Source organism: Pelophylax lessonae (genome assembly GCF_965119305.1).
Source record: "Pelophylax lessonae genome assembly, chromosome: 3".
Taxonomy (NCBI): domain Eukaryota; kingdom Metazoa; phylum Chordata; class Amphibia; order Anura; family Ranidae; genus Pelophylax; species Pelophylax lessonae.
Window position 1 is genome coordinate 41,466,197 of NC_138770.1, and position 15,488 is coordinate 41,481,684.

Sequence of the window (15,488 nt, forward strand, 5' to 3'; positions counted from 1 at the left end):
TATGTATGTGGTAACACAATGATGAAGGTTGAGGGATAGGTTGAGTGGAGGTGGTAGGTGATAGACACTTGAAGGTGAGACAGTAGCAGATGGATGCAGGAAGGTTTAGCAATGTTGTATGATAGCAGATGATAGAATAGCAGGTGGACATACAAAAGAGATCAACCCAGTGCAGAAAAGTAGCAGTAGTCTCAAGAGCTAGCAATCTAGTTATGCAGATGTGATAAACAGTCTTTACTATGCAGAGCTAGATAGTGTAAGCTTAGTATAAGTTTATAGAGAATTCCCCTGCGGGGTACTTAGCACTATTAGCGATACAGCCGAAGGGTGGTTCAGGAGAGGCGGATGATCCAATAGCGGGATACAGGGATCAGCGCAGCGAGGTTCCGTCAGCGAAGTAAGCTTGCAAGCATGGAAGCTTCAAGCAAGGTTAGCATCCAGGTAAGGGTGTTTGAACGAACACATGTGAGTGAGAACCGACGCCTTAAATAGCCATCTAGTCCGGCGCTGAGTGATGACAGCTCCAGTCTTAAAGGTGTATGCGCACCTTTCCAAAAGTAAATGGTGGGGCACATACACTTGTGGAAAGTGTAATTTAGGGTACCAAAGGTACCCGAACATTACAACCTCTAGTCTAGAACACTCTTCGTGGAATCATGGACAGGGCACTTGAGGCAGAACAACGGGAGGAAGAGGAGGACTTCCTTTCCTCACAAGGCCCCCTTTATGCAGATATCATGCCTGCAGGGACACAAAACACACAGGAGGAAGAGGAGGATTGCGGCATCATGGATGTAGTGGATAGCATACAGCAGTCTTCAAGCAATGGTTTTGATTCCCCAGAAATCGTGGTTGGGGAAAGGTTGCTCCTGACAATGTCATTCTTAGTGACCCAGAGGACTCAGAAGCTCATGCCTCCTCAAACTTACGTTGCATGGTCTCCCTGATTCTGCAAAGCCTGCGAAAGGATCTGAGGATTCATGCTATCAAGGAGAGGGATAATTACTGGTTGGCAACCCTTCTTGTTCCACGTTACAAGGGTAAAGTTGCAGAGCTCATCCTGCCTTTGCAGAGGCAACAGAGTATGAAACATCTTGAGGAGGCCTTGAAAAATAATTTGTGTAACACCTTTCCAGACATTGGGAGGTTAACATTCTCTGGACGTGTTTCTGAGGCATTGTTCAGCCAAAGGAGGAGCAGCGGAGAAGGTAGTCGGCTGACCGATGCCTTTAAACAGTTCTTTAGTCCTCAGCAGCACCCAGGGCTGTTAGGTTTAAGCAACCATCGCCAACAGACTTGGAGACCTTTCCTAGTGAGCATCCACTGGGTTAGTGGGTCTTGAGGATGGACCACTTGCCAGACCTTGCTCAGTATGCAATGAAGCTACTGGCCTGTCCTGCTTCCAGCATGCTTTCCAAATGGATGTTCAGTGCTGCTGGAGGTTTTGTGATGGACAAAAGAGTGCGTCTGTCGGCAGACTCTGTTGACCAGCTGACTTTTATCAAAATGAATCAGTCCTGGATCAACAGCAACTATCAAGCCTCTGATGCTGATGTAACTGGTTCAATTTGCTAGGGGTCTGCCATCCCTTGAAGACTGCAAATGCTGCCTATCCTATTCCTCTGCTAGCTTCCAACAATGTTTTTGGTTTAGGTCACCACCAACCCCCTAGGCCTAATTTTTCTGCACTTGTATGACAGGTGCATACAATTTGAATTTCGTATGTCATTTTTAACAGCAGGACCTGTGCCTGCGCCCAGCAAGAGTGACTGTGAGGGGTTACAGTGTTCAGGCACCACCACCACCAAAGGCCCAATTTTTGGCACCTGTATGAAAAGTACATGCAATTTCAAATTTGTAAGGAATTCTTACCAGCAGGTCCCGTTCCTGTGCCCAGCAAGAGTAACTGTGAGGGTTTACAGTGTTCAGGCGCCACCAACAGCAAAGGCCCAATTTTTGGCACCTGTTTGACAAGTACATGCGGTTTCAATCCTGTATGGAATTCTTACCAGCACGTCCCGTTCCTGCACCCAGCAAGAGTAACTGTGAGGGGTTACGGTGTTCAGGTACCACCAACACCAAAGGTCCAAATTTTTTGCACCTGTATGACAAGTACATGCAATTTCGAATTTGTATGGAATTCTTACCAGCATGTGCCGTTCCTGCGCCCAGCAAGAGTAACTGCGAGGGGTTGCGGTGTTCAGGCACTGCCAACAGCCAAGGCCCAATTTTTCTGCACCTGTATGACAAGTACATGCCATTTGAAATTTGTATGTATATTTGTATATTTTTTGCTTTAGAAATGTCAGTATTGCTGCAGCAGGCTACATACATCGTAGAGATACACTACTTACAGGCACATTCAGGGGACCCCCCAGGCACAATATTTGAAGGGATTTTTCATTTTTATAGTTTTACTTTAAGCCTCATTAAAATCAGTAAATCAGTGCTCCTTTAAAAATGATCATTGTTAAAAGATTTTTTTTTTGCATTGCTACATGTTCCCCAGGCCAGGACCCGGACTCCCGTACACTTTTTTTGGGCAATAACTTGCATTTAAGCCTTCAAAAGGAGGCCATTTGATTTTTGACGTTTGAGTCCCATAGACTTCAATTGAGTTTGTTTGAACAAACTTTTCCTCTGTTCGCGGTGGGGGGTGTTCAGGTCATCACTACTTATGCATACAACCCCAATACCGGGTGGGCGTATGCATTACTAGTGGGGACTTTAGGAGGTTTTAGAAAGTACTTGGCGCCTAGGCCTTAGCGTTGGCTTTTGATGGGGTCCTTCATTCGTTGGTGTACTGTACCTTTAAGAGTGTGTTTGAATGATAGTCGAAAGGCTGCTAAGTAGAAGCAGTCACTATTTAGGCAAGCAGTATGTGGTGGACGTTTAGAGTAGTTGGTTCAGCTCACTGCTTCCCGGCTGGTGACTTGTCTGATCCCAAGACTTGGAATCAGCAGGTTCTAAGGACCAGGTCATGGCTCCTCATACAGGGTGCACTACTGTTCAGACAGAAGTGTTTGGAACCAAAGGAGCCAAATTTAGAAAAAAAAATACAAAAACATTATTTAGGCTCCACAATACCCCCAAAGTGATTTCAAACTAACATCTAAAAAATAACATGCTTCTGCTTACCATCAATAAATCGGAGCTACTCCAATGGCTCACTCCCTGGGGCCACATACTGCAGTGTTGCAGTCCTCCTCCTCCCCTTCTTCACCAAACAGACCACCGCTTGGCCCCCATCAGCTGTGTCTAGAACAAGAAGACAAAGAGGATATAATTTAATGAAAAATTCTAAAGGGAGTTCAAAAGGCTGTGAACACACACAAGCACACACACACATCTTTGGGCATATTTATTCCACATATTCACTTACCAGAGATTCTTGCTACGGCCTTCTTCAGCTCCAAGAGCGCTGAAGGTCCTGCACAGATATGCGATGGCTGAATCTCCTTTACAGCTTCACCTGGAGGTACCGCATGATGGTCTGCTTGGCAAAGAGTTTGATGGGCCCATCATAGCGGCGGAGGAGGAGGGTCTGTGGAAACAGCAATTTATGTTTTACTAAAAATGTATTCACAAAGCTCAACACATACATAAGAAACATTTAGAGATTTGTGACCAATGATTGCCATTTCTGGTGATACACATACATCTATGTACACATCTCTCTCCATGCCCTTTGTTACCACACAGTGGTGATGACCTCCACGTTGGGGTTGCATTGTAAGTATCTTGTCCCCATGTGGAGGCTTTTCCACATCACCCTGGGTAGTGGTTGGGGAAGGGGGGCTGTGGGCAGGGGGCTTTCATTGATTGTCAAGCCCCTTTTACAAGGTGTCACCCATATCCCGCCCCCCACCCTCCCACTCAACCCCTATGTGTATCTCCTGGGCGCAAAGCTGACATAACCACTGGCCTTCGGTTCTAGGGAAGAGGCCCATATCCTCATCAACATTAGAGATGGCCTTGCGGTTCGCCCAGCGGTCGGTTCGTGGCGAACTTTGCTCGTTCGCGATTCGCTGATCTTGCGAACATATGGTGATGTTAGCGGCTGCCATATTAGTTTACATTGTGAAGAACTTTGACCCATGACACATCCAGCAGGTGGTACAGGACAGTGAATTGAGACATTTCAGCACATGGACATACCCCCTACCTTATAAATAGACCTGAGCTGGCTGCCATTTTACATTCTGCCTTTTGTCAGTGTAGGGAGAGGTTTGCTGTGTGGAGCAGGGACAGACTGTCAGTGACACACATCGCTAGCAAATAGGTCCACAAAAGTCCTTTTAAGGACTGGTATAGGTGCTTTTGTCAGTGTAGGGAGAGGTTGCTGTGTGGAGCAGGGACAGACTGTCAGTGACAGAAATCGCTAGGTAATAGGTCCACAAAAGTCCTTTTAAGGACTGGTATAGGTGTACTATTGTTTGGCCTATATTCTGTCTTTTGTCAGTATAGGGAGAGGTTGCTGTGTGGAGCAGGGACAGACTGTTAGTGACACAAATTGATAGGTAATAGGTCCACAAAAGTCCTTTTACGGACTGGTATAGGTGTACTATTCTTTGGTGTGCAGTATATAGGGGTGTAATACACTTATAATATACTTTCTAATGTAGAAAGCATTTTCTAGTGGATTTGTATTGTGCAGCATTGTGATTGGTGTGGTGAGTGGGTCTGCAGCAATGCTACAACTACAAAGAGTGACAAACTTTATTTTAAAAGAGTATTATTATAACTGGTGTGATATACCAGTCGCCCCCCAAAAATGACAAATTGAAGTGGGGTGTTCTATATACTTTCATAATAGTGTATTTGGGTACTGCAGAATTTTTTTTTTCTGTTTTGCTGCGTTCCCTCTGCCACACACAGTGACACAAGTTACTGGCCAATTTTTTTTTTATCACTGGTGTGATAGACCAGTGGCCCCCCAAAACCACATATTGAAGCAGGTGTTATATAAGAATATACAGTACTTTCATAATAGTGTATTTGGGTACTGCGGAAATTTTGATGATGATGTATCTATAAACGTCACGTGGGTGCCCACAAGAGAGGAAGAGGAGGGGAGTTCAGAGGAAGAGATGGACCAGCAGATAGGAAGGAAAAGTAGGCGGAACTTACTGTACATTGCACCGGAGGGACAAAGCAGACTGCTAATGTATCAGGAGCGAGCCATCAACCATGTACGGTCACATCTGGCGCTCCGAGGACGCCGACACATGGCTCCGCAGTGTGGGCTTTTTTTAACGTGTCCGCTGCTGACAATAGTGTTGCCATCTGCAGCCTTTGCAGTCAACGCATAAGTCGCGGTAAGCCCAATACTCACCTAGGGACAACCGCCTTAAGAAGGCACCTGGACTCCCATCACCGAGCCCAGTGGGAGCAACACCGTCAGAACCCACAAAGCCACACTCCAGGCTCTCAGCATCCAGCCTCTTCTCCTTCTCCTCATAATTGTCCTCCACACCTTCCATCATGCCGTCCTCTCAGGTATTTCTGGAAAAAGGCAGGCTTCCGTGTCCCAAATGCTGGAGTGTAAAAAAATTATGAGGCCGGATAACCTGAACTGATAGCCCGCCAACTACTGCCATATCAACAGGTGGACTCGGAGGCCATTGGAACACCACAATGAAAGATCCCAGGAAGGAAATATTTCTCGCAGAAAGGCATTCCAGAGCTATATGGCCATGTTCAGCGGCAAGTGAATGTATCTCTGGCACACAGTGTCGGTGCCAAGATACATCTGACCACAGACACGTGGTCTAGCAAACACGGACAGGGAAGGTATCTAACTTTTACTGCCCACTGGGTGAACCTTCTGACGGTCATCAAGCATGTAACCCGTGGCACCCGTGTAGATTTGGTTTTACCGCCACTGATTGCATGCAGGCCTGCCTCTTCTTCTCCTCCTCCTACTCCATCCTCCCTCTCCTACTCGGCTGACTCCTCCTTTTCCGCTGCGCCGCCTGAGATCCCCAGAACCTTTTCCACATGCCAGGTGAGATGTTGCCATGCTGTGCTGCATCTGTTGTGCCTGGAAGCCAAGAGCCACACTGGTCCTGCACTCCTTTCAGCTTTGCGTTCACAGGCAGATCAGTGGCTAACACCGCTCAATTTGACAGTTGGTAAAGTGGTGTGCGACAACGGTGCCAATCTGCTGAGCGTGCTGAAACAGGGCAAAATTACACACGTGCCATGCATGGCACACATCCTGAACTTGGTCATGCAGCGATTTGTTGTCAAATACCCTGGGGTCCAGGATGTCTTGCAGCAGGCCAGGAAAATCTCGGGCCATTTCAGAAGACCTTACAAAGCCATGGCTTGCCTTGCTGACATTCAGTGGCGACACAACCTGCCCATCAGGCATCTTATTTGTGACTGCCCGACGCGATGGAACTCAACCTTGTATATGCTTGATAGGCTGCTCCAGCAGAAACGTGCAGTTAACGACTACCTGTACGAACTCTGCGGCAGGACAGGTTCTGGGGAGCTTGTTTTTTTTTCACCACTCCAGTGGCTGCTCATGCACGATGCATGCAGACTTCTGCGGCCATTTGATGAGATCACCAAACTGGTCAGTCGCGGCCAGGGCACCATCGGTGACATCGTAACTTACGCCTTCTTTCTGGAGCCTGCATTGCGTCGTGTAATTGATCAAGCCGTTGAGGAGCAGGAAGATGAGGAAATCACTATGCTGGATGAATTCCCAGAGGGGGCTATTCCATCTGAGACAAGTCAACAACAGGAGTCTGAAGAGGAGTCAGAGGAGCATGGTGCCGGGGCGGATGAGGAGGAGCAAGAAGAGCATGCTTTAAACCTTTCTGGGATCCCTGGTGTTGTCCATGGATGGGGGGAGGAGAACGAGGACGACATTATCCTGGATGATGAGCAGGAGCCAGGCCAATACACTGCTTCCAGTTTAGTGCAAATGAGGGCCTTCATGCTCCAGTGTTTTAAGAGGGATCCCCATATAAAAAGCATAAAGGGCAAGGACCAGTACTGGGTGGCAATGTACTTAGACCCCCGGTACAAACAAAAAATGGCAGAAATGTTACCACCATCACAGAGGGCTGTCAGAATGCAGCACTTCCAGGCCTTGCTTTGGGAAATGCTGCATTCTGCTTTTGCGTGCGCTGGCAGAGGAATTTCCACTCACAGAGAAACAGTTGCAGGTACCAATCCAACAGCACCTGCAAGAAGAGAGCATTTTGAAGATGTGTTGGTCACTTTTGATATGAGATTATTCTTTCAGCCGACCCATCGACAGCTGTACTCCAGATCCAGCATCAGGGAATGCCTAGACCGACATCCTGCACCTACTGTTGAATATCTTCTTTCAGCCATTGCTTTGCCTTGGCCAATACATCATCAGAGGTGAAAGGATGGTTCTTTTATCGAGCATCCAAAAGACACAGTTTTATTCTCATGCTTCTCAAACCTTTTGGTGAGGCTGTCCCTCATGGCCTGCCTACATGTTTTGATGCAACGTGTGTTGGGTTCTTCATTCTGTTGAAGAAGCATCTTCAGGACTCTCACACATGGGATCACAGAGGAAACAGATGAGTCGTAATGACTTACCTCCAGTGTCACTTCCTCAATGGGTATGAGCGTCTCTATAATGTTGGCTACTATGTGCCACTGATCTGCAGTAGGGCAAGAATGTCCTCCAAGTCCATATTCACCAGAATATATAGTGAGAGCTCACTTCAGCTCCAGCATCCTCTGTAACATCTGTAGTGTTGAGTTCCATCATGTCGGAACAGCCTGTATCAGGTTGTTTTTGGGTAGACCAAGGTCTTCCTGAATGCACCTCAGTCGCTGCTTGGCAAGAACAGAATGGTGGAAACGGTCTGCGCACTTCTTCAGCATGCTAATAATGTCAAGCAAAGCTTTCTGGTTTTACAGACCATCATTTACCACCAGTTGAAGGGTGTGTGCCATGCAACTGAGGTCTGACACTTCAGCAAGTCTCATACCTTTAACCATGTTTACTCCACTGTCTCGCAGCACAAGCATCACTCGGTCCTTGGTGATTCCCCATTCTTCTAGCATGCCTAGAAACCTTTCTTTTATGTACTCCCCAGTGTGGGATCCTTGCGTCACTTTTGTATTCAACACCAAATGCCTTCTTGTCCATCCAATGTCAATGTAGTGGAATGTAAGACTCATTAGTGATTCTGTTTGTCCTGACCAGCAGTCTGTCGTGAATGAGAGTGAGTTGCCAGCATTCTCTGGTTGCAGCATAGCCTTTACTTTGTCAAGGACCTTTTGGTGAATCTTTTGCAGCATTTCAGTAAGATAAAATGTGTCACTCTTCAGTGTGTACCTTGACTCAACTGTGGACATCAACCGCTTAAATCCAGAGTCAGACACCATTGTAAATGGCTGGTTATCAGTGACCATCATCTCTGTGATTACTCTGTCCAGCAGTTGTGATCATCCATCGGATTTTAGCTACCTGTTTTTTTTTTCTGAAACATATCTGTTATTGTTGCCTGGGATAGTGATGTTTCACCTTGTGATTCATTTTGTTTTTTTCTGTGCTGCATTATACAATTCAAGATCATGAGCTCTTAGATGAGCCTTAAGATTTGATGTATTTTTGGGCCCAGTATTGCACAGCACTGCTGATTTTCCTGGAGATGGAGAAGAGAAATAGTCCCAGACCACACTTTTGATTTTTCTATCTCCATCCATTTCCATTGAATCAAGAAAGAGTCAGCCACTAATATAGGCTTACACAAAATGGCTGGCTGGCACCCTGTAGTGGGTGGCTGTCTGACTGGCTGAAACCCTGTGGTGGGTGGGTGGGTGGCTGTCTGGCTGGCACCCTGTGGTGGGTGGGTGGCTGTCTGGCACCCTTTTGTGGCTTGCTGGCTGGTACGGGGTGGGTGGCACCCTTTCGTGGCTGGCTGGCTGGCACGGGATGGTTGGCTGGCTGTCATCAACCTTTGTTGGCTGGCAGGAAAGGAACCCTTTTGTGGCTGGCTGGCATCCTGTGTGATGGCAGGCCTGGCATGTACAGACCCAGGGCCTGTGGCTGGCTAGCAGGTACAGTCAGGACTCAGGCAGGGCCTGTGGCTGGCTGGCTGGTACACATACACAGTGGACTGTGTGAGACTGGGTTGCCTGAAAAACAAATGGATAATCACAATTTTTTTTTTTTTACTTACCTCGTTTAGAAGAAAATATACTTACCTTACCATCCACTTCCTCCTTCCGCGACCCGCGCCGTCACTTCCGCTTTGCAATGATTCCTGGGAGCTGAACATCATCGCTCCCAGGAATCAATGCACCTGCACCGGCCCCGACGTCAGTTCCGGTGTAGGCGCTTCATACCTTGCAAAACAGCTTCTGGGCATGCCCAGAAGCTGTGCAGGGATGACGCTGCTGCACCGGAAGTGACGGCGGGGCCGGTGCAGTGCATCGTGGGACCGAAGAAGACGGAAGAGGACGCAGAAGAGGATCGCGCTGGCTTCAAGCTGCCCACACCTGAGATGGTAGCGCTGGACAATACATTTTCATGGTAAGTATTTCTTCTAAAAGGTAAGTGCAACCCGGGACAGATCAGAGGCTAGCCATTGTGGAATATATTCTTTTACCTTGAAATCTCCCAAAAATCACACTGCTAATTGCATATTGTATTTGTTTGCAGCATAAATACTGAAATGTGCACTTAAAAATTTATTTTTTTACGTTTTTGAAAATGCCAGTAAAAAATTTGCTCTGCCATTAAATTTTGGGTGTCGCGTCAGTGATTTTTAATGTGACGGGTTGGCAACACTGCCCTGATCTATAAGGATATACACACAGCACAAGGCCCTGTGTTAAAGAGGAAGTAAAGTAAAAAAAAAAAACCGAGAAAAAAAAAGCCCTGTAAAGAGAAAGGCATAATGAGCTAGTATGCATCGCATACTAGCTCATTATGTAGTACTTACCTTAAAACGAAGCCCCCGCCGTGCCGCCACCTCAGCGACAGGACGGCGACATGTCCTGCCGTCCCGCTTCCGGGTTCGCGTCCTCCGGCCATCTGATTGGCCGGAGGCGCGATTACATCACTCCCGCGCATGCGCGCGGGAGCCGCCGTTCACGGCACTGAGCTCTGAAGGAACGGCACGGGTGGCCGTTCCCTCAGAGCGCCTGCGCCGATGACGTCATCGGCAGGTTGCGCTGTAAATATCTCCTAAACGGTGCAAGTTTGGGAGATATTTATAGCACCTATAGGTAAGCCTTAATATAGGCTTACCTATAGGTAAAAGTTATACAAGAGGGTTTACAACTTCTTTAACTCTATGAGATGTTTCTCGGGGCTGCAGTTCCTCTGAGCTCCACAAGGGGGAGATCTCATTTCTACTCAGACAGGAAGTCTCTATGGAAGACAGGAAGTGATGTCAGGAAATGAAAGGAAGTAATGTCAGGAAAAGACAGGCAGGTCCATGTATTAGTAGAGAGAAGACATTGTTGGAAGTGGCAGCAGAGGAGGTAATAAGATCTTATTTTCTATTTACACCCAGTAACCCCCCCCCCCCCCTCATGTCCGTCCTCTTCCTCCATAGTCACTGTGACGTCTTTTATCTCCAGCAGATGATGATACACACATATATAGTGTATTAACCCCTTCAGAGACAGAACATTTTCCCATTTACGGGCCGAAACATTCTCTTTATTGTGGAGATTTGTCAACCTTCCCACCAATCACCTTCTCACCTCATCAGTCTATACTAACGGATTATATGACTTTTATTAGTGGTGGGGGGATATTTTGGGGGCATCTGCATATGTATGTCTTTATTTTATAACATTTAAATAGAAAAAAGAGAAAAAATGTTTTTTTGTAGTAAATGTCATAAAAGCTAATTTCTCCTTAATGATCCCAGTCTCAGATTTTCATCCTAAAATGGGCTCAGTAAAGTCTCCGGAGTACATGGAGATCATAGGAATATGATGTGTCCTGACAAAGCCCAAAGATAACGTTCAACTTTCAGTTTAGGAGAGGCGGGACGCACCCGGGATAAATCATTCTTACAGAGCGCCCCTCACAGCTCCCCCTCCATCCAGAGTCAGAGAATCCTATGACATCACACTGACCTCACAGCTCCTCCTGCCAATGTTCCTCCACCCAGAGTCAGAGAATCCTATGACATCACACTGACCTCACAGCTCCTCCCCCAATGTACCTCTAACTGGAGTCAGAGAATCCTATGACATCACACTGACCTCACAGCTCCTCCTCCCAATGTACCTCTAACTGGAGTCAGAGAATCCTATGTCGTCACACTTACCCCACAGCTCCTCCCGCAATGTCTCCTCCAACCAGAGTCCGAGAATCCTATGACATCACACTGACCCCCACAGCTCCTCCCCCAATGTCCCTCCATCCAGAGTCAGAGAATCCTATGACATCACACTGACCTCACAGCTCCTCCTCCCAATGTCCCTCCATTCAGAGTCAGAGAATCCTATGACATCACACCAAGGGGCAGACTGACAACTCATGGGGCCCCCGAGCAATGGGAGATCATGGGGACCCCCTGTGTTCCTGCCCACAATCAAGCCACACCCACACAGCCCCACTTACATATTGCAGCTCAGCTGCATAAAGGAGGCATGTAAAAATCTACTGGAGCATAGCCTGCATGAAAGTTCATGGCTTCTTTCAGTAGAAGCTGCTGAGCACTTCTAGGTTTAAAGATGGCTTCTGTATGGCAGCCATCTTTATGATGCAACCAGCACTTAGCCTGTGTACAAGATCATAGTTCAAGCCTTAATACCAGAGAAAGCAATGCTTTGCACGTAGCGCATAGCGGCACGCATTGATTGTGGCTTTTAGGGGCTCTAGGTGTCATCGGTTAAGTACAGTAAAGATGCCCGATGATTGAGGGGTTATTTGCCTTGTACGGTCATTTGGCTCTCACTGAACGACCTGACCTGAACGATGAGGTGAGGAGGATTCTGGGAATGTAATTTGATTTCAGTATTTGTGTTCAAATCTACAGTTTCCTTCTATGAAGTCTGGTGATCATATGACCATCGCATTGCCTCCACCTCCCTCCCTGATAGAATAGAGAAAAAAGGGAAGATTCTAGAAATCACCAGGAAGATCACTGAGTTGCTGACTGGAGAGGTGAGCGGTGCTGGGAATTCTGGGATATCCAGTAACAGACAAGGGATGTGTCTGGATGGTGACTGTATCATTGTGTGTGTCAGGTTCCTATAAGGTGTCAGGATGTCACTGTCTATTTCTCCATGGAGGAGTGGGAGTATTTAGAAGGACACAAGGATCTCTACAAGGACGTCATGATGGAGAATCAGCCGCCCCTCACATCACCGGGTAAGAGGAGACTTTATTGTAAAGGAGAGAGCAGTACGGAGGATCCACCTAGATCCCCCATCATCTGATCAACACATAGAAACAATGTATTCAGTCAGTGTGTGTGTTTCCTACAGATGGATCCAGTAATGGGAACCCACCAGAGAGATGTCCCCGTCCTCTGTATTCCCGGGATTCCACACAGGAAGGTCACACCATTCCTCACCATCATCAGGTAGATGAGGAACAATCACTGATAGTGTCATTAGGATCTGTACATTATCTGCATTGTTACCATTGATGTAATTTTTATTATATAATCAGAGAGGAAACCTGAGAGATTCTAAAGATGAGGTCAAAGAAGAGATAAAAGAGGATGATGAGGATGGGGTGATGGAGGAGTCAGAGTTTCTAAAAGGACACAATGATCTGTACCAGGACACCATGGTGGAGTCATCCAGCTACAGAAACCCACCAGAGAGATGTCCCCGTCCTCTGTATTCCCGGGATTCCACACAGGAAGGTCACACCATCCCTCACCATCATCAGGTAGATGATTGACTATTACTGGTAGCTATGATTAGGGATGCACCGAAATTTCGGCCACCGAAATTATCGGCCGAAAATGAGCCTATCTCATTTCGGCCGATAATGGGTTAACATTGCCGAAAATAATGGCCGCCGTGGAGAAGGAGGAGGGCGCAGCGCAGCGCAGGGCAGGCTTTAAAAGTCCCGCCTCTGGCCGGCCAGCCGTCCGCCTCTCAATGACGTCCCTACTACTCTGTGCATTAGTGAATGGACATACCAGGCGGGAGGGCGGGGCGAGCGGCCGCTATAGATATTACTATGTGATCCTTCCCTGTGCATCCCTGTCAGCCTGTCAGTGTCAACTATGTGTGAATGAGAACAGAACTGACCTAACACCGGGCGGGGGGGCGGGGCGAGCGGCCGCTATAGATATTACTATGTGATCCATCCCTGTAAGCCTGTCAACTATGTGTGAATGAGAACAGAACTGACCTAACACCAGGCGGGGGGGCGGGGCGAGCGGCCGCTATAGATATTACTATGTGATCCATCCCTGTGCATCCCTGTAAGCCTGTCAACTATGTGTGAATGAGAACAGAACTGACCTGACACCGGGCGGGGGGAGCGGCCGCTATTAGCTGTAACTATGTGAGCGTTTCACTTCCCTGACAGGCATGTATCTCCGCTGACAAGGAAGTGAAGCGCTCACATAGTTACAGCTAATAGCGGCCGCTCCCCCCGCCCGGTGTCAGGCCAGTTCTGTTCTGTTCTCATTCACACATAGTTGACAGGCTTACAGGGATGCACAGGGATGGATCACATAGTAATATCTATAGCGGCCGCTCGCCCCGCCCCCCCGCCCGGTGTTAGGTCAGTTCTGTTCTCATTCACACATAGTTGACACTGACAGGCTGACAGGGATGCACAGGGAAGGATCACATAGTAATATCTATAGCGGCCGCTCGCCCCGCCCTCCCGCCTGGTATGTCCATTCACTAATGCACAGAGTAGTAGGGACGTCATTGAGAGGCGGTGTCCCCGGCCAGAGGCGGGATTTTTGAATGAAGGACACCCGAGGAGGGGTAGCTGAGGCAGTGGGGGGGGGAGAGCTGAGGCAGCTTACCAATGATATTTGTATTATGAAGCATGAGGGGTTAATGTATTGTCACTGCTGGTCACTCATCTATTAGTGACTGACCAGTGGCAGGTAATTAACCCCTTTGTGCTGCATTAGTGCAACCAGTATCAGTGCAACCAGTGTTAATTAACACTGATACTGGTTGCACTAATGCAGCACAAAGGGGTTAATTACCTGCCACTGGTCGATCACTAATAGATGAGTGACCAGCAGTGACAATACATTAACCCCTCATGCTTCATAATACAAATACCATTGGTAATTAAATTAACCTCTTGCCAACCCGTCACAGTACATATACTGTGACAGGGTGGCAGCGACAGGTGTACGCCTGCCTGTTTTTGGTGTATGCCCCTGTTCTATCCATTTTAAATTTTTTTGGGGGAAAAAGTCATTTTCGGTTTTGGTTTCGGTTTTCGGCCAAGGGCATCCTGCATTTTCGGTTTCGGTTTCGGCCCAAAATTTTCATTTCGGTGCATCCCTAGCTATGATTTATACACATAGGATGAGGCTGTTTGTTGGAGGCTTCACAGAAAAAAAGGGATCTGCCACCTCCTACAATGGTGAATTGACACAGCCTGTTGTTTCTTAGCTGCTCCACAACCTCTCCATGGGAAAGAGAGCCAGTAATTAGAAGCCACTATAAAAATACACAGGAGCGCTAACAGGACGGGCTTGTGGATCGAGTAAAGTCCAATGATTATTGTCCAAAATGAGAGGCAGGAGCTCCACAATCAGTCATAAGGAAACCAATATTTATTGTGTTAAAAACACTTAAGGTGTGATACAGTCAATAACCATAAGATGGCAGCCTCAAACAAAAGCTCCTGTGGCTATCGTTTGCATCCTTACCAACAGTGGAGATGGTGAATCCACTGTAGCCAATCTTGGGGCAAGAACTGATATGGGGCTCAGGCTGGGGGGTTCCCAGGGTCTGTGAGGAGAGCGCAAGCAAATGATGGACCATTTCCAGGTGCAGAAAAGGAGTAAGCCGCGTTGTGTTATGTGTTGAGAAGCCATGGAATGCACTGGAAAACCGGAAGATGACGGGGCGCGCAGTGATGACGTCAGTCACCGTACCAGGAAGCAAAGGAGCCGAAACAGGCCTAGAGGCGATGGAGGGCAAGCCAAGAGAAGATGGTCCCATCACTATGGCAACATGTTTCGCGCGCCTGCGCCTTATCAAGCCTCTCATTCTGGACAATTATCATTGGACTTCACTCGATCCACAAGCCCGTCCTGTTAGCGCTCCTGTGTTTTTACATTGTGGCTTCTGTTCTTCGGAGGCTGCCACATTGGCTTTATTTTGTTTGGTGTCACGGGAACCTGGAATAAGCTCTTTCCCCTTCTTCTGGCTCTTATACGATCCAGACTTTGCTGTTGGGGACCTTTGATACTTTCTATAATATATCTGGAGCTCTCTTTGGATGGCAGTTGATTTACCAATTGGTTATCTTTATATGAGGAATGGTGGCTATCCACCGGTTCATCTTCGTTTCAATA

General features: G+C 47.5%; 2 protein-coding genes across 2 annotated transcripts in view; both read left to right on the forward strand.

The window, feature by feature from the left end:
• LOC309550683 (uncharacterized protein) overlaps nt 1–15,488 on the forward strand; it is a 3,164,715-nt gene that overhangs the window by 754,520 nt on the left and 2,394,707 nt on the right. The window contains exons 21-22 of the mRNA XM_082251018.1: nt 12,457–12,554; nt 12,644–12,868. Of these exons, the coding sequence (XP_082107144.1) occupies nt 12,457–12,554; nt 12,644–12,868 (323 nt within the window). The remainder of the gene's footprint in view (nt 1–12,456; nt 12,555–12,643; nt 12,869–15,488) is intronic.
• The window catches only part of LOC309550734 (uncharacterized protein), a gene marked incomplete at its 5' end in the record, with an annotated part of 87,757 nt that overhangs the window by 8,422 nt on the left and 63,847 nt on the right, over nt 1–15,488 (forward strand). The gene's annotated exons all lie outside the window — the stretch shown is intronic.